The sequence below is a fragment of the Lissotriton vulgaris genome, chromosome 11 (genome assembly GCF_964263255.1).
Source record: "Lissotriton vulgaris chromosome 11, aLisVul1.2, whole genome shotgun sequence".
Classification (NCBI taxonomy): Eukaryota; Metazoa; Chordata; class Amphibia; order Caudata; family Salamandridae; genus Lissotriton; species Lissotriton vulgaris.
This window is the reverse complement of record NC_141699.1, coordinates 223,080,249-223,100,626: the sequence shown is the minus strand read 5'-3', so window position 1 is coordinate 223,100,626 and position 20,378 is coordinate 223,080,249. Positions and strand designations below refer to the sequence as shown.

Genomic DNA, 20,378 nt, shown 5'->3' with positions numbered 1-20,378 from the left:
ATGATATGCCTATGTGTCCCACTTGCATAATATTTCTACCAGCATACTCATCAACACTTAGATACTTTTTTCCCAGAACATGGATCGAGTAAGGGACATGTGCGCATAGAAATGTGAAATACTGGCAAGAGTTTGCTCAAACTGATACAGCAGTAAAGGCCTCTACATATATTGCATGTTATCTGAGGTTATCTGCGTGTTGGGACAAATTATTGGTCCCAAATACCCAGAAGATATCAGCCTGCTGTGCCACTTAAATAGAAAGAAGTGAACTAGAGTGGGCAAGGAAGATAAAGAATACATTGGAAAACATTGCAGATTGGAAAACATTGCAGGAATCTTAAAACTAGACTTAAAAAGAGCTTAATCCCCAATCCCTAAAGCAGAATTAAAATTAGCTTGTAAAAAAGAATCGAGATTGGTGGACCGGAAATATGTAAGGAACAAACCCTCCGCCCAATACATGTTAGATTCATGGGAAAATATGAATGTATTCCCGTATTTATAGGCATTACCGGATGACTGGTAACGAATATTACTATTAAAGTTCCGTGCAGGATTAAATATGTGTTATGTAAGGGCTGAAACATTCGAAGCCATTTTAGATCAAGAAATAAACTGCATATGTGGGCTGCCGTATCATAACTTTAACGTTCATATTTTAATTGATTGTCATAATTTTTATAGGCCTCGCTGCTTGATTTTAAAACCTCTTTTAAAAAATATAACATCAATTGTCAGAATGATGCACTGGAACTTCGCTTAATGATGGAATTTTTTTATGTAACTTGTGCACTGGCTAAGTTTCTTAAAAATTGTTTTGATTAGTGTCTTATAGTTTAAATAGTAGGGGTTCAGTGCTTTCAGTGTATTATGAAGAATTGGTATTTATATGGTGTAATTATAAAAAAATGTTGTTTTTAAGGACTGTATGTTTTAGTTTTAAAGACTGTCCAAACATTATTAAAAACATTCATTCAATTTATGAGGTTTGTAGGATCTGTGACATTTTGAAGAGGATTAAAATTATGTCTAAGGATAAACACAGCAGCTGCAGAGGCAGGCTACTATAATGACTTTCTTGCATCCTTAATCCTTTATGTAAAGTCCATTTTCAGAAATGAGCTTTAGATAAGATAAACTAAAGCGTAAGGCAGATGTCAATTCAAGGAAGAAGGGTCGTTGCAGTCCTTCCCACAATCTCTGTCATGCTTGTTCTTCTACTATTAAAGGGCAGAGGTGAAATGTTATTTCTTTCTTTTGTATATTGCCTGTTTGCAAGTCTGGAGAGCTATGCCTGCTTCACAGGAGTAACATGCCCATTTCATTAATAAAATAAAGCTCAAGTATAGGTAAATTGAAGTATAGGCAAAATGCAGTATTGGTAAGATGAAGTACAAGTATCCTAGCCTATGATCACTTGGGGGGTACCAGGCCATCTGATCGGGGTGCTGCACTGTGCAGAAGTCACATGAGACTTACACAATGACATACAATTCTGGGGTGCCGATTGTGCCTGAATAGCTAAGGAGGAAGAGCAGATACTGGGGTATACTGTTGCATATGTTACTTTGTTTAGTTATGGGGATGCAGAAAGTAACAAAGTATCATGTGCCACCTTTCCAAGTATAGCAAGGAAGGAGACAGATGGTAAATGCCAAGTGACAGAATTTACTTTACAAAAAGAAGCAAAATGATAGGATTACTAACTGGGTGCTCTTTTATATCAATTCTCATTGCAATAACTCCACCCTGAAGGGAATTTAGAAGAACTCTGCACAATATATAACTACATAACATAACACTGAAAAGAATTAAGGCTGTTTTCCCCACCTTGTATCTTGACTCAAAATCAAAGAGAATTCCTAATTGCTGTCTTGATGAGTTTAGAAATGTCCTAATACTCTTCCCCCGTTCTTTCACATTTAGAATAGAAACCTAAAGGTCAAATACATTGCTAACCTGTTGGAAGCACGCTACATGAACCTTAACTGAACAACTAACCTGAAGAGCCACGCCAATCACAAACAAAACTGCCCCGCTGAGAATCTGGTAGGAATTCTACAGGAAGAATGCCTTGTATATGGCTTATGGCAGCATTGGGGGTCTAGAAATACCATATCAAGAGCTGGCCTGCATGCAGGGACTTTAAAGGTGCTGAAATACTGGCAACTGTAGTCACCCGCCCACCTAATGAATGACTTTATGTATATAGTCATTTAAAGCCGTTAAAAAAGTTAAAATGAAGCCTTACTATAAAAAATAAATTACCTCATCCAATTCACAACGCATCATTATAACATAGCAAGAGATCAGTAAATACAATGAAATGTATAATGCAGAAATGAAAAAAAACCCAGGTTCTAAAACACTAGGTTAACAATCACAGGTCACATGAAAACAAATTCACAGAAATTGATAGAATTCAATGGATTATTCAATGCACTTATTTTGTTGCAAAAGTAAACGGTTGCTCAACATCTTCCAGTGACTTCAAAAATCTGTCAGTCGCAGATGGCCTTTTAAAGACAAATAAACAAACGCCTTTTCACAGGTCTGAACACCATGGTGGTTCGATGGTTCGTGGAACCATCTCTTTGGCTTCATCAGAAAGAGGACAGACACATAACATATGGAGGACAGACTCCTACTAATTGCACAGGCTACAAACTTTTACTGAGCGAGTTAGATGTGGGAACAGTAAAATTGCTTGTCGTTGGTGTGGAATCACCCAAATCAATAGGCTTAATGACTATTGCGTTTACAAATCCTTTTCCAGCTGTGCACCCAGGGGCTTATTTACAAGACCCTTGCGCCACTGGTGCGTCACTTTTAATATGGGAAAAAGTGACGCCCTGTCGGTGCATGGAACTTGTAAATAAGCCCCCAGAAACTGCAACACTATCTCTGCATCAATGACAACTGCCCCAGTTATGCTCCAATTTAGAAAAGAGTTGAAAACTCATTATCATTACAAAACTCATGCTGTGGAATTTGTATTTTACTGGCATATATTAGAAACTACATGCACGCCCTTGGGTTTTAGGAATTCAGGCAGCGGTCACATGCAGTCTGACAATATGCGGGAAACAGGCTGATTTAGTGCTTTTATACACATTTCATGAAAGCTGCGTTTTGATCCAAACTAAAGATGACATTGAAAAGGTTAGCAGTGTAACATACATGAAAACAGCACAGGAGAATAGCTTAAGTGTGCTTTTGAGTGAGTTGTACGATTGTCCTGGAAAGGTGAAAGGAGGTACTTTCATGTCTTGTAAGGCAGTGCCCATTATTGAGAAATGATTTCAGTCCCCATGGTCTGACATAATTGCAAAGTTCTGCTTTGCCCTTGTATCTTAGATCAGTCAAATGACTTTAAGAACTTTATCATAGCTCCTTAGAGCTGTAATAAGCAACTCGTTGTTGCTTTAAATCCTGTGGAGTCAGACTTTCCATTTAAATGCAATGCTGAGGGGGGTATGTCCTTACTTATTAAATTAGTAGTCTTATTTTGCCTTCTGCGTGTTACATTGTTGCTGTGCATAATGATTGGTACAATTTCTCACAGTAGCGCAGTGTATTGTCCTTGGCAAGTAGTATAGTCAATTAGTTTAAGAAATAATTTCACAGGCATGTTGTATTAGAAATATCTGATGGAATTAGAATGATTGGGGAATTCTGTGTTGCTTTATGAGGGAGCATTCCATGTGTGTTAGATGTGGCTGGGGATGACTATGCTCTCGTTGTGGTGTCTCATTAAATTATATTCCACAAGATTTACATGTAAAGAGTCGGTCCTCGCAAAATATTTGCGACAAGGAGCCAGCCTCAAGACCTACAATGATTAGAGGTAGTCCAGAAACTAGGAATTGCTGTGGACTGCAAGAACAAGTTACCTTACCTGGTATTGTGCTGGGCAGCACACCACCACATAGCTCCAGAGAAGTGCGGTCACGACTGGTGGTGAGTTTTTTTAAATTCTACTATTGTATTTGTGTACTTCAGCTCCAGTGTGGCTATTGTGTGTGCTGTATGCACAAGACACTTGACTCAAGCAATTTGTGCAAGGTGCAATTTTCACTTCGACAGTTGGAGTAACCGCTTCTGCATTCATTACCCTGTCACTTATTACGTCAGTGGTGCCGCCATATTTCTTTGGGCTCTTATTCAGTGCAATACATACCTCATTTATTTGTCCACGTATCACAGGAAATGCACTCATGTCAGTTGCAGTGGCAACTTTTTTGGGGCACTCATGTGCATTCGTTGAGACGCACACATGTACTGTTGAAAGAGTATTATTACTAAGCTGGATGGGCACTTGGGCACTTTTTCAGTGATACACACACACCTATCAACACATATTAGAGGAGGAATTATTGAACACTTTCTCTGGATGCATTCATCACACAGTTCTTCATGGGTGTTTCTCTTCGTGTTTTGCAGTGATGCGCAGACCACATTTGTGAGAAGTTGGCCCGATATGCAGCGTTCGCTATTCTAGCGACCACTATGTATCGTTCCAAACGACCCTTATGGTGATTGGTTGTAAGTCAACCTTAGACCAGCTATCCTAGTAGCGTGGATACGAGCAGTCTTCGGGCTAAACTCTAGAGGGCGTGTTAAGCCAGCTGTAATACCATCACATACCCCTTGAACACCAAGTGAAAGGACACCACACAAGTGTTATGAAAATAAACAGTATATTTATTAAGAATCACAACAGCCCTGTACTCTTTATGAGGACAGGGTACTAAGCACAAACCAAATCTCTTAGGAAAATACTTCAAGTGCACAATTAAAACAAGTGTCCGAGGACACGGAAAGTTTAGTGGTCTCGGGCGGACCCGATAAGGCAAGTCGGAAGCGAGGGACTCGGGACCCTAGAGTAAAGAGGCTATGCAGGCACCGAAATGCCGAAGTTACCTAGCCACGAGGGCTGCGGCTGCACAAGTCTTACAGGCGTCGGGGTCTTCGCTGACGAGCCAGGAGCCGGAAGAAAAGGAGTTGCTGGCCGGCGACCAGTGATGAATAGTTCGTAGAGATCCAAGCCTGGATCAGAGATCGATGATACCTGAAAGCAGAGGGGACCAAGTTCGTACTACTAGCCAGTAGTCAGAGGGTACCAGGAGGGCACCGGTTGGCCGTCACCTCGACTAGGTGAGTGGGCGACGCTAGGCTCTGCAGTCTCACGGACCAGGAGGCGTTGTCGGCGACCAGGATGGAGGTGCGAGCTGTCCCACGAAGGATGATGCTGTCGGCGTCGCTGGGCCCAGGATTGGGGCAACAAGCCTTGGCAGATTTCAGGGCCACGTGGTGGGCCTAAAATGGCGTCTTGAGTGGACCAGGAGGGTCCGGGATGCTTCTCTCAAAGATGGAAGCAAAGGCCAGTCTGGAGCAACCAGACCAGCAGCGTTGGTTGTTGGATGTCGTCACGGAAGGGCACGAGCCAGCGGCTAGTGACCGGACAACGTGCTGAGCAGCGAGCAGAAGGGCCCCACGCAGATCGTGGAGATGCTGGGAGACTGCACTTTGGTGCTGGAGCGGCTCAGGGTCGGGGCTTCTCGGACCCCAGAGCACTCACCAGAGAATTACTTCGATGGTCGTGCTGATTAAGAAAGCGTGCAGGTTTTGATGATGGCCGGTCCCTCGAGGTCTCGTCGCACCCACAGATCACAGCTGAGCTGATGACGTGGGTAGAGGTCAGAGGTGCCAGGGAAGCCGGTTCTCGTCGAGCTGGGCCGTCGGATTCCTTGAGGAAGGACTTGCAGCAAACCGCAGAGTTCTTAGATGGTGCCCGCGGATGCAGGGTGACTACTCCTTAGTCACAAGGGAGAAATCTTGAGAAGAGTCTCGAATGTCCTTTCGTGGAAAGTAGTTCTTGATTCAAAGATGATCTAATTTGGAAGGGTCCCCGCTCCGGCCTTTATCCTAAAGGAAGGGGTGGGTACATGACTAGGTCCTGCCCTAAGGGTGGGACCAGGAAGGGGGGTAGTTACACCCCTCTCCCCTGCCAGACTTTCCCCAGGCCAGGGCTGGCGCCCCTGGAACTGGTTCTGACCGGCAGATGCGTAGTGAGCACCGGGGTGCCACTCCGCAGTCACCTTCTCGCAAAAGCCCTACCTACCCAGAATACACAAACCCTGTCTGGGACAGTGCGAACACCGCCCTCGACAGGAAACCCTTTGTCCAAGCGCTCCTCGCTGGAAGGACTCCCAGCAGCAGGAGGTCAGACTCGTGTCTGTGGTGGCAGCATCCATTTTGTGGAGCTGAGGCTTTCGTTAACTTTAACCGGGGTTCACAGTTACGTACATGTCGTGTCCCTCTAGAAGGGCGGAAGGCTACCCTCGTCGCCAGAATTGGTGAGGGGGCAGTATCCCGATTCGTATGACACCTTACTCGACATGTCTTGATAACGCTATACCGAAGTTACCGATATGGTACGCGTTATCATGGAACAGCCATTGGGTCTTGATTCCGCAAGCTGCAACCGGGCTCGGCTCGGGCCAGAACCCAATTCACACGAGCCCACGCACTCTGCCTTCTGGATTGTCAAGACCTGCCATAGGAGTGACTGATAGGAACTCGGGTGTCCATTGTACGGTTAGGTATAGGGCTACTATACCTAAAGCAAAGGGTGATTACACGACTTTGCCCCAGCTGTCAGGCAGCCAGTTGTGTCAAATTTAGGAGGCCAGCCAGGGGTGGCATAATACATGCTGCAGCCCCTGGCGGCCCTGGGTACACCTATGCCCTGAGTTACAGGGTCTGATAAGGTGGCCCAGTACCAATTGGTAAATGCACCTAGGGTACATGTTGTAATTTAGAAAGAGAACAGCCAGGCTGTGGGTCTGATTGGCAGGCCCACAGCCAGAGAAAGTCGTAAACCAGTGAAACAAAAGCAAAAAATCTGGGTGATCATAGGATTGCAGACCCTACTCTCCTACAACATTAACATCTGCATCCATTGTACCATGTAGAGTTTACTAGCATTGCTTTCTATTTCTCCTGCTTTGTTATTTCTGAGCTAACGAGTCATTCAATTCTATTATTGCACCTTCTCTACTTTCATCGCTACCTAGACCACCAGTCATAGAGTGGGAGGATTGGTTTGCAATGTTCAAAAACTATGTGGAAGCTTTGGATGGTCCACATTTTCAGCCTTCTTGGAATAAAGGTCTAACGTTGAATGCAATTAGGAAGGAAGACCAACACATATTTACATATATGCCAATGGCTTTAGCAGCTAATGTCCTACATTTACAGGATGAGTTAATGGAATCCAAAAAGGGGCTTCAGAGGAGGATTTGCAAAATCTGGTGATGGCTAGGCACAAATTTTACATACAACCTTAACATGATAATGGATCAGTTAACAATTTGGTACTATGACTGATGAGCTGGTTCGTGATGAAGTCAATGTTCAATGCAGGAGTAAGAAGATGCAGGAACACCTTTGAGTTGTGAAAAAAACTTTATTTAAAGATGCCATCGATACTGTCAAGATGGTGGAACAGTCAGAGTTTTGCAAGAAAGAGATGGAGAAAAAAGACTTAGGGCCTAATTTCAATGTTGGGCGGATGGAGATTGTTGCAGAAAGGAAACGTAGGTCGGCGGTTCCGACCACTGTATTACAGTGCAACCTCCCTATGGGCAATGGAAGCTTGTGCAGTGGGCAGAAAAGGCCCGAAGCACAAGCTTCCATTGACAAATGGATGTTTGGAAACATCCCTGCACCGTGTGGGAGGCACCGCGTGGCAGGCCCCTCACGGAGCCTGCCACACAGTGCAGCGATGAATGGTGCCCACCAGCCCAATGCGGAGGGCAAAGGGCCCTGCTAGTAGCCCCCAAAGACACTCTATGACAGCCTCTTCATGTCGGAAAGGTTGACATGAAATGGCTGTCGGAAACTGCCATCATAATCCCGATGGTGGTGCCAAGCCTGTCTCTGCCGTCACTAGGGGATTATGGTGCCTTCCGATGCTGAGCCTGTCAGGTGCGCTGCAGACGTTCCCTCTACCTGATGCCTCAACCCACTACACCATAATGCTGCAGGTGGACCGCAGGTGCAGATGTCGGAAGGACCGCACACAACCATGGGTCGGTTGTGGTCCTTCTGATATCGTACTCAGCCTCAAAGTTGGCAATGATGTGTCCAGTGTTGGAAAAAAATTGATCTGTGATCCAGATGTGGGTGCAGTGTTGTAGTTCAGCAATAGAGTCTTCACACTTAAACATAATGCCAAGTCATTCTATCGGTATGGTAGCTACTTACATAACTCAGATTATAAGTCTTATATTGCAATTAATCATGAGTGCAGAAAGTGTGGTCGTCATAGAGGCCATTTTGTAGTTGTGTGTAGAGATGGCAGCAAATCCAAAGTAGCTGCTGTGAATGATGAAAGAAGCTTGGAAGGGTGTACTGGGAGGATCTTGTGTTGTGAGTGACCAACAAGAGAAAGGGAGAAAGTGCAGGCCAAAAGCTATGATTGTGGTGAATGAACACATTACAGAATTGATGGTAGATTCAAGTTCCATGTGCACCATTATTCCACAATGTCTGTTTTATGAACACTGGCCCGAAGTTGTGTTAATATCCGAGGACATCAATCCAGGTGGATATCAGTGGGAGTCTATTGATATCATGGGGCTTCTGTCCATAACCATTGAGTGTAGGGCCCCCCTATTTTGCGTTGGATGCATCAATATTATCTCAATATAGTTATTAACTTACATGCAGTCAAGCATGCCATGGTTGTTGAATAAATATCGGCATCAAACATCATGGATTTATTTATTTATTTATAAAGTTTTATATAGCGCAAAGCACAGGAGATCTTCAAAGAGAAGTTGGGGTATTTGGAAGGATATGTGCACAAAAAAGTTTTGAAGCCTGATGCTATTCCTGTCCAGCACAAACTGAGAATGATTCTTTTAGTAGCTAGAGCAGCTGTGAAAGAAATGTTGGAGGAAATGCTTGTGAATGGTGTGATTTAGCCCGTAGAGATGTTTGGATAACACCTGTCGTTATCACGGAGAAGAGTGATAGTCGCTTTCGGTTTTGTGGTGATCTTAGGTCATTACATTAGAATGTGGTAGCATCAGAGCAAGTTACATGATGACTTTAAACCTCTGACGGCATTTATTACTATAGAAGGTACATACAAGTTTATGCATAAGCCATTCGACCTAGGTTCTGCTTCAAATGTGTTTCAGCAATTGATGTTGAAGATTTTTTAAGGTATGGCAAACATCTTGTATTTTCAGGATGACATTTTGTTTTTTTGTGAGACTGTTGAACAACATAATCTGGTGCTTAGGCAAGCTTTGCGAAATTGAAGAAAGCTGGACTCACAATCAGACAATATAAGTGTAAGTTCTTAGTTGAGCAAGTGGAATAACTGAGGTACACAATATCAGCTCAAGTTGTTAAACCTAAAGAGAGCTTGTTGTATGCCAATAAATTAGCATTACCACCTTCAAACACGGGTCAGTTGCAGTCCTTTTTGGGATTGATTGAATACTATGCTAAGTTTGTGGAATTTTTTTCAGATAAACCAGAACATTTGATGGTGCTGTTGAGGAGAGGTTGTACATTTTTATGGGATGTTGATTAACAAAAGAGTTTTGAGGACATAAAATTGGAAATTTCCAATGCAGGTATCTTAGTACAGTTTTATGAATATCTGATGTCTATTTTGAAGGTGTATGCCAGCACAACAGGAATTGAAGCTGTGTTATCTTAACTCCGTGATAAATCAGACAGGACTGCAGTTTTTGCTTCAAAAACTTTCACCAGCTCAGAACACTACTATTCAGTTATAGAGAGAGCGGCATTAGCAGCACCATGGGGTGTGGCGTATTTTCAGAATTATTTGTGGGATTCACAAACCGTTGGTTAGGATCTTACTTCCCAGTGGAACGGCAAGGGGTCTGCTAGGTTGGCTAGCCTGGTGACAAAATTACAGGAGTATTGCTATATCCTGGTACACATTCTGGGATAGAGAAACTGTCAAGCTGATTGTTTGTCTCGGTTGTCTCTTAATTGGGATTTTGTAGCTAGTCCATCTGTGATAAAACGGGAAAGTGGAGGGCTGTGGCCTTAGTACATGATGTTGTAGCCTGAAGTGATAGTGCTAATAATACTGATGAATTAAAATGTGAAATGGGAGTGGGTTGTACATTAAAGGAGGTGATGAGTCTTATAGCATGTGGAAGTAGAAGAGAGAGAGCAATCTCACATTCAGTGAGGCCGCTTGTTAAGGAGCAAGGCGAAGAGCTAGTGTTGAGGGGAGAAAGATGTGTCCCTCCACTTAAGTTACGATCTAAACTAATTAGCATACCGTATGTAGGTCTTTGGGTCAAACTTCATCATCAAAGAAGAGACTGAAATCTGAGTGGTAGTTGTCAGGGATAGACCAGCAAGTCACTTTTTGGGTGGAGAACTCTGGTATTTGTAAGACATGCAGACAAAATATGGAGAAAATAATATCCAGGCACACATATATTGAACTTTTAATATCATGATATAGAAATATCGTGATGCAGTAATAATGACAAAAATATCAATTTTCTAAAGTAAGTAATTTCAATGTCAAAAATATCTATGTTGTCATTATTGTTTACAAAAATATCTATGCTATTAATATTGCTTACAAAAATATCTATTTTGCTTATATCGTTTTCAAAAATAGCGTTGTTAATAATATCATATTTTAATTATCTTTATGTATTTTAAGTAGATGTTTTAGTTTCATTTTATAAATTGTTTTGAATAATTATTTTTAATGTTTCTTATTATAGTTTGAAGATTTGTAGTTGTTTTGAAATGTAATTTAATGATTAATTGTAATTATAGTGGGTTGTGTTTTTTACATTACATTTTAATTGTTGGCTGGTATGATTGTGATACTATAGAGTGATATTAATATTTGTTTTAATTGATAGCAATTATTAATTATGTAATTTGTTTTATTTTTGTTAAAATCTAGACATATAATTTTTATATTTAGAATTTTATATTTTTGGGTCATTACTAGAGTTGTTAAAATATGTTATTTGTTTCACAGATTGGATTGGAAATACTAAATTTTACCCCTCCTGAGTCCAGTGCTTTCCCTGTTGTTGCACCAATTGAAGTGGGAATAGTAACTTGTACCCCTCCTGAGTCCAACAATTTTCCTACTGTTGAACTAACTAGAGTGGGAATAGAAAATTTAACCCCTCCTGAGTTTAATGCTTTCTCTACTGTAGCACAGACTGGAGTGGGAATAGTAAATGTAACTCTTCCTGAGTCTAATGCTTTTCCTTCTGTTGCACAGACTGGAGTTGGAATAGTAAAATGTAGCCCTCCTGATTCCAACTCTTTCCCTACTATTGCACAAACTGGAGTGGGAATAGTACATTTTACACCTCCTGAGTTTAACGCTTTCCCTACTGTTGCGCCAAATGGAGTGGGATTAGTCATTTCTGCCCCTCTGTTGTTCAACACTTTGCCTACTGTTGCACTGACTGGAGTGGGAATAGTACATTTTAAACCTCTGGTGCCCAATGCTTTCCCTACTGTTTCACCAAATGGATGGAGAATAATATATTCTACACTTCCTGTGTCTAGCGCTTTCTCTACTTTTGCACCCACTGGAATGGGAATAGTACATTTTACACCTTCTGAGTCCAATGTTTTCCTTACTGTTGCACCGACTGGAGTGAGAATAGTACATTTTACCACTCCTGTGTCCAATGCTTTCCCTACTGTTGCACAGACTGGAGTATGAATAGTTAATGTTACCGCTACTGAGTCCAACTCTTTCCCTACTGTTGCACACAATGGAGTGGGAATTGAACATTTGACCCCTTCTGTGTCCAACGCTTTCTCTAAAACTGCAAGGGAATAGAAAATGTTACCCCTCATGAGTCCTACACTTTCCCTACTGTTGCACACACTGGAGTGGGAATAGTATATTTATTATTCTTAGAGTTAATTAGTTTTGTTAGCATTGTTTAAATATGTTTTATTAGTATGTGTTTGTGTGTTTAAGTTAATATTATTCACACACATACACACACACACATATATAAAGGCATTTCATTTTCAACATATTTTTATTAAAATTGTATTTTTATCTATTGTTTATTTTTCAAGCATAAATAAAGTGGAAATAGGTAAATTTGTTTGCATTTTCAGTTTATTTATGTGTATGTATAAATATATATATATGCCATGTGATCAAGACCCGATAGGGGGTTGAAACGCGTTATGGCGGACAGGCTGGTCAGACAATAAAGAGAATTTGATTGGCACGAATACCTGGGTCCACTTTGGTCTTCTTGCCTACTACCAGCACTTCAAAGCAGCATTTGTGAATATATATATATATATATATATATATATATTATATAAGTAGATATGTATATATTTCTCAATATTATTAAAACATTTCATTTACATTATATTAATGTTATATGTTCTAATGTTTACAATTTACAGTTTTTAAATATATATATTAAAAAACGATATGTTTGTATATATTTTTCGATATAAGTGTAAAATGATATTGTTTTAGATATTTTTTGTACTTACCATTATATATATGGGAAAACGATATTTTTGTGATTGATATTTTTTACACTATATTTTTGTATCACAATATTTTTTATTTTGATATTATGTCAGTTGTAAGGAGGAAGAGTAGAGGTTGAAGGTGGATAGTCAGTCAGTCATGCATTGTTGAGAGGGCAAATATGATGGTCAAAGGAACCATACAAATGCCAGCAGTGAATGGACAAGAGGATGAGACAATGGTTTTGGATATGGTATGGGCTTATTGTTCAACTGAACATGAGAATACTGCGAAGTCGCCATTTGATATAATGCGTGGCAGATAACCGCTAACTAAGTAAGCTCTAGCATCGATAAGGGAGTGGTTGATGTGAGGAGAGAATGGTTTGAAACCCTGTGTGATGGAGCACAGTCATGTAAGGGTTGGTGACTGGGTCAAAATGAGAAAAGGATGGATGGGCAAAGGACTGACTACGTGTCGGGGGACTTTCAAGGTACTCAAATATCACCTTTATTCAACGGTTCTTGAGCATGGGGAGAACTGGAATCTTAGGAGAGCCACTGTGTATCAGAAAGGTTGGGATGCAAAGTGGATGAGGAATTGTGTAGTGGTTTCATGTTGATGTAATATGAAAAGTTATGCTCCCCAGTGTGGGAGGGTGGAGGACATGCAACTTCAGGTGGGGGAGATTTCAGGGAAAATGAAAATCACTGTGTGACAAGGAATCAAAGTTTGCGTAGACCACCTATATTTTGACATAATTATGCACAGTAAGAACTTTCTGCTTTATTTGACCAATTATTTCTTTTTGTTATAAGACGGGGGGATGTGTTGTATTGAATATATCTAGTGAAATTAGAATGTTTCAGGGATTCTATGTTTCTTTATGTGGGAACGTTCTATTGGAGTAAGTTGTTGGTTGGCTGGCTGGGGATGACTATGATTGCGTTGTGGTGTCTCATTAAATTATATTCCATATGATTTACGTGTCATACTTTGCAACACAGTCACTAGTAACCTCTGTTTTAATTATAGGTCTCTAATCAAACTTGTAACAAGGACACCACATTCTTTGAAAATGTAAGGTTTTTCTTTATCTCTTTTTGATGTTACGATTGTTGGCAGTGGTTACCAGAGGGAACTAGTTGCCATTTACAAATGTTCTTCACTTTTCTTATGTAATGAGCTGTCAAAGACGATATGCATTTCACGTAAATGCCATTGGACATCCCATTGAATATCAATGAGCCCCATTGGTATAGTTTTTATCAAAGTCATTGCACCATGTAAACAATGCACAATTGAGAAGCACTGTTTTTGCATGCAGCATTCTGGGTGAGAATACTGGGAGGTGCTGGCGACCTCTCTAGGAGAAGTATTACAACGATGTGTGGTATTGTTTATGCGCTTAAGGATTTTAATTTATGCCTACTCTAGTGAAATGTTCTGTTAGTAATATTCTATCCTCTTACATGTCACTTTCTGTGATTCTTTTTTGCTGAAAGATCACACAATCTCACTTCCAGTAATGTAATTGTTTTAAGAGTCATATGATGTCACACCATTTGATGATGTATTTCAGGGTAGAGTCAAAGGGCACACATCCCTTCCCCTGCCTCGTTTTTAGGTGAATTCACATCTATTGTCATGGCCATGATTGTTTAAATATTAGCAAGGAGTTTACCATTTTTTACACTCCACTGGTGAAAGCTAAGCCGACTATATTACATAATTGTTCAGACATAGAGAGCATGTCCTCTCACTAGAGGATATTGATGACCACAACCCTACCTACAGCAAAAACCTGGATCATAATACATTGGAGACATCTATAACTCTCACTCAGAAGGAATGGCTAAAATGCTTCTCCGAATCGCCACATATGGATCCATTATGTACAGACTCTTAGGCCAATATCCACTATTGGAAGCATCCTCATCGCCAATGCTGCTCTCATTATTTATCGCTGCATTAGCACTCGGTAGCTTTGCCAATATTACTGCATACATGGCTTTTGACGCAAATCCTCCATCATCATTCACCAAACAGACTGCTCCTGGTTAGTAAAGATCTGAACCATCGCCCATTTGCTAAAATAGGCTCCCAAGAGTTTACAGCAGATTTAAACACATATCTTTGAGGGTTGGGGGCGAGTAGAACACTGTACAGCTCTTGTGTATATTTCTCTTGTGTGCTGCTCACCGCCGCCCATCCTTGCCCCTCCCTTTTCCAGCTTAGCTGTTTGGTCAATATTTCTATTTCACCATGATGCTGAATGCTTTCTAATGCGTCTGAATTTTCAGAAGCCACTGATCCTCTGCAGTGGGGTATCATATGTCATTTAATCTGATAATTTCCTATTTAGAGCTGTTTCTTCCTCTTCTGCTATGCATGCATTGTCATTTTGAAAATGTGACTAAAGGTATGTAAAAACAATCAATATCTTTACAGTAAGAAAGTTGACCATACATTCAAATGTATACATCTATAGGACACATCAGCTTAAACCAGTACGCAAACAAACACATAGATAAAACATGTTAGAAGATGCAGAATTTGATCAAATACTCAAGTAAGGAAACAGAAGGCTTCAATTAATAGCTGGTGCTATGGGAATGACTGGTGCTCTCATTACAAGATGGAATTGTAAGTTACGGTTAAAAGGTGATAAAAACATTAGGGGGAAGTGGTCTCAAAGGGAAACACTGCCCTGTGGCTGTACATCAATAACTTGGTTAAACATACCTTTAAAACCTCTGGTGCTGTGTCTTGGGTAACCTATTGAAAGATGGAGTGAGTGTTGTCAAATGCATTTTTTTAAATGAACATTACAGTTATATCACATTTATTCAAATTATAGCGCTGAAAGGCATTCTTAGAGAACTCTCACAGTGTGCGAAGTGGCATTGATTTAAATTGAAACATAAGAGAACACTTTCAGTAAAGTGGTAACTGGCAGTCAAGGATGCCCAGTAGGATGTGTTCCGGTTCAAATCAAGGCGGGGAAGGAACGCTGGTCACAATATCAGAGGAACCCTCTCGTTATGTAGTGGCTATAGCCTACTTCACTTACAGTGGGGCAACTCAGAAATATTCTATGCTTTTATTAAGGGCCCACATCATCCTGAGAATGCATGGTATTTACCATATGTGGCATTCCTGCATCATTCCAAGTTTCCATCTCAGAATGAGGTATTGTACAGTAATGCTGCATGTTTCCACCTGCAACAAGGTGTGCAAACTCAAAATCATGTGTTTTCTCGGCACACATTAAGCCACGTTTACCAGCTGGAAATTATGCTGCGAAAAACCACACAGTTAGGCAATTACAGCAAAAAAACTCCGACTCGTCCTGCTTAAAAACTGTGGAACAACAAAAACGACCATGTCTCCTTTTTTATATTTATTTACTAACTACTACATGAAAAGGACGCCATAAAAGACAGAAGGAAAACATTTAACAATAACAAGGTGCAAAGAAACGATTGCCTTTCTTGAACAAATCACATACTACAAACTTACGACTGAATAAGCAATGCTATCCTCAGCCTTGTATAATTAATTATACCCATGTTTTTGGAAATATTTGCATATTCATTGCTCTACAATGCATTTTGTTAATCAAAATGATGTTTGTACTGGCAAGCTGGGAAAAAAACGTACTCTTGTCAACACATTGTGATGCCTGTTCTGTGACCTCAGTCGCTTCAGTTGTTCTTCCATGGTAGGTTAACATTAGGGTGTCTGCAACCACGCCTGGATTGTTTAATACTTTGATGACAACTTGATTGTTTTTTCTAATATATAGAAGAACATCCTTTCATGTCAGTGACTAATGGCAAATGACACTTAATTAAGTGTCTGCCTCAGCGATCCAATTAGATTTACAAATTATGTTTGCTTTGAGTCACTGTGTGACATTGTTAAATATATGTCAACTTGGTCTAAACATTCTGCCAAGAAAGATTCTTTGGTGGTTCAACAATTGTAGCGTGCATTCTTAGAAAAATTAGAATATGCTATATATACCTTGGTACTGAATACTGCATTGCACCAATGCAGACATTATGCCACATGGTGGTAAAAGGCATGCATTCAGACAACATCTACCCCACGCTTTAGGTGCAAGTCCGAACACCCCCCTGATGACCACCTCCTCCGATTTCCTCATGACCACCAGTCAAAAGTGCCTCTCATCGCTCCATAGTCCCTCTCCCACATACATTTCATATGTTTCAAAGCACTAATAAAGGCTGACTTTAATAAGAAGAATGTGTATTTACCCAAACAAACACTTTTCAGCATCATTAGGAATGGATAAAAAAAAATGACTGGAGGGAAAAACCAGAACATCCTAACCTATTTTATGCAGTTTGCATGCAGGTCTTTGTTTGCAGTTCATAATAGTCATTGGGGATATTCACAAGGAAGGGGTGGAGAAAGGCGTTAGCCTTCTTGGCTTAACGCCTCTCTTCGCCAGTTCGTAAAAGCAAGGCTGCACCATATGTGTGTGATGCTTCATGCAGCACTTATGTAAGGTCCTGTACATAAACAAACCATGGCATTTTGCATTTTCCATGTGTGCTGCACAAGGCAGCACACACGGAAAATGCAAAAACGAGGAGAAATAAAACATTTCTCCTCGTATCGCCAGCTAAAGACCAGGGTTTTCCTGGTCTTAAGTTTGGGGTTATTTCCTATTTATGCTGCCTTTGTGAATAGGGGGCAGCGTAAATATCAATGGGTGTTGCGGTGGAACGTCCACCACAACACCCACTGAACGCCCCTTTCACACCTCAACATAGCTTGAAAGGGGACCTATTCACAAGGCAGTGTTAAGCCACGTTAACGTGGCTTAACGCTGCCTTGTGAATAAGTCGAGACCCCTATCACCACCACAACGTGATAGGGGTTGTGAATATGCCCCATTGTTTTATATCAGGATTGTATATTATGAACTGCAGTCACAAAAGGAACTATGTGACAAAAGCAGTAGTTCACTCAGCCTATCCACATAAAATACAGATATTGATCTGCACCATAGGCGTTCTTTACAGGAGGCACATTAACCCTCTGAGCTACTTCATGCCAAGTGAAAACTGCCAATAGACAAAACTCTGATCTCTCTCTCCAGCAGAAAAAATGAATCACAAGAGTTATTTTGACATTTGTAATGCTGCTTGAAAACTGAATGCACAGGGAACTCTGCTAAAGGTATTTCTAAATCGAAAGTTATTCCTCAACACAGCGCCCCACCCCCCAGGTCAGCACCCCCTCCCCCTGTCAGCGGCCAGTGCTGCCGCACCAGTCGCACAGTCCTAAAGCCCGCCCTGAGTACGAACCTGGGCTTCATCTTTTGGTTGCTTTTCTTTCTTTTCTTTTGATTCTTTTTCTGTTTCACGAACCAGCTGTTTAATGAACCCACCCGGAATCACTGAGTAGAAAGGAGGAGGCGAGGATGGGGTGGGAGTTTTGTCCTCTTCCCTAATCTACTTGAAGAATACAAAGATAGGACAACATTTAAATAGAGGAAAATGAACGTGTCAAACAAATATTCATGCTTTTTTTTCATATGTGAAGTTATGCAAAACTAAATAACCTTTTCTTTAAATAATTGTTAATACATAAAGAAACATCAATGCATGCTTACTGAATGCCATGACTTTGGAGCCAAGAATTGTTTATTAGGTGCACAAAATATAAAAGACGGAATAGTGGTAACTAGCAATCTATAATTCTGTGACCCAAAGGAGCACGCAGCAATCCTTCACAGGTGGTCGCAGCGGTAACTGGCAAAAAAGAAGTGGGGCGCATGCAGAAATCATTATATTTAACAGGACATTAGTAAAGCAGGGAGGTAGTGCTAAACAGGGGTTTGATAGTAGACACACAATTGCTCTCTCTCATGTCGTATTTATTCTTAATTAAAACAAAAAAGATTATTCTTGAGAAGAGCTAAACATAAATTAAATATTCACACAAGAATATTAATTGTTCAAGTTGTGAACTTTATAGTATCATCCCTATCAAACAGTGTGGAGATTATTAACAAACAAGGCTCATTCCCAATGAGTTAAAATCACATTTGATCATAACCATACATGAATTGCTCAAACAAATTAAGCATTTGTGTATCGTCTGTGAAGGATTGGCATAATTATACAACACTTAAGGTGGGTGTAGGGCAGTGAACTTAATCATTAAACCATGATGTGAACAGTAACGAGCGCCAATAGGATAAAAGATTAAATGCATAATTTCATGTGTTCAAAATATCTTGACAATGCCTCTGTCAAACAAACAAACTCATTTCAGCACGAAGCTCTGTGAAATTAAATTACTTCGGATTGAAGCAGTATTTACTCACAGTTTTAAAAAAATAATTATTTGTCATCTGTTTTCTTCTCTTCGGAATGGTAATAACTCTCATCAATAAATCCCCCCAAAAAGAGGCTTGAGAGTAATTATTAACTAACTTTTGCTTCAATTATTATAATTGTTGTTCTAGTAACTATTGCCCATGCTGCAGCCCACAAATGAGACTCCACCTGGAGGGCGATGACATACAATACGAACAACACACTTTGATACCAAGAAAAAAAAAACAAAAAAAAACTGAAATGAAACCATGGTGATGTGATGCTAATGCACATCCTACCTAGACCAGAAAGCCTGATAATCTATAGGACACACTGGGGCCCAGTAAATGCATGCCCACCAAAGTATGACTGGCTTAGAATCGGACAATGACCGTCCACGGTAACGACTGCCTTTGATTCAATTTTAGTAGAGGTGAAAAATACCCTAACTAAAAAAGACCACCCCCTAACTTTGTGGCCCCCAGATGGTTCGACCATGACTGCACAAGGTCCTTATGGAATCTACTTAAGGCGCTCAGGATTGTCCCTAGAAATGTAGATCAAGTCAAGCTCTTGCGCCATCAGTATAAAGAGGCTAGGAAGAACAGACTAATAATTCTGAAGTAGGAAGCACGGGAAAAACTTTACCAGGCTAATATTACCAACAATTCTCGGGAGTTTTGGATGGCAATCAATGCTCCCTTTCTAAAAACATCTACAGACCAAAACTTAGATAATCATGTGGGTGAAGAATCCTGGGTTGCTCATTTTTCAAAATATTCAAAACTTTTGGCAGGGGAGGGTATTTACCGCAGATAGACAACATGTCATCTATGAAATCTATCCTCAGTTTTAACCATACTGGGGTCAGGGAAGCTCGTATGCAGTGCTCCACCAATCAAGCTGCTGGACCGGATGGTACTCCAATAGATTTATTTTTAGACCAGCCCGATCTATGGGGCCCAGTACTGACAAACATTTTTAATGTTGGTGCTACTGTGGGCCCACCAGATTCATGGTCGAAATCTATCTTAATACCTATTTACAAAAAAGGCAGTAAATCTGAGCCAAAATCTTTAGGCCAATTTCACTCTTGGATAGTACCGCCAAACTCATGGGGGTTGTCCTATTGAATAGATTGTAGGAATGGCCACTATTAATAACGTCCTGATCCCAGCTCAAAATGGTTTTAAAAAGGGGAAAGGTTCCCAGGATCAGTGCAGTAATGCCAAGAATGCTCAAGTCAAACAGGGAAAGTGAAACTTGGTTTTAATGGAAATGTGCACAGAATTTGATTGCCTTGCCTACCATAATTTATGGAGGATAATGAAGCAGATGGGCATTGACGAGGCAATTATTATCTTTATCAGGCAGCTATACTCTACGGCTTTGGCCTGTGTCCAGTATGGGAGGCGGGGAAATTGCAATAGGTGGTTCCCAATAAACAGGGGTGTTTGACA

The 20,378-nt window shown here is 40.7% G+C and overlaps 1 protein-coding gene across 1 annotated transcript in view; it reads right to left on the bottom strand.

Moving 5' to 3' along the window:
- The window catches only part of LOC147679554 (unconventional myosin-XVIIIb-like), a 675,984-nt gene that overhangs the window by 480,095 nt on the left and 175,511 nt on the right, over window positions 1-20,378 (bottom strand). Inside the window, exons 3-4 of the mRNA XM_086942460.1 lie at window positions 17,902-18,050; window positions 15,305-15,337 (exon numbers count right to left, since the gene is read on the bottom strand). Of these exons, the coding sequence (XP_086798586.1) occupies window positions 15,305-15,337; window positions 17,902-18,050 (182 nt within the window). The remainder of the gene's footprint in view (window positions 1-15,304; window positions 15,338-17,901; window positions 18,051-20,378) is intronic.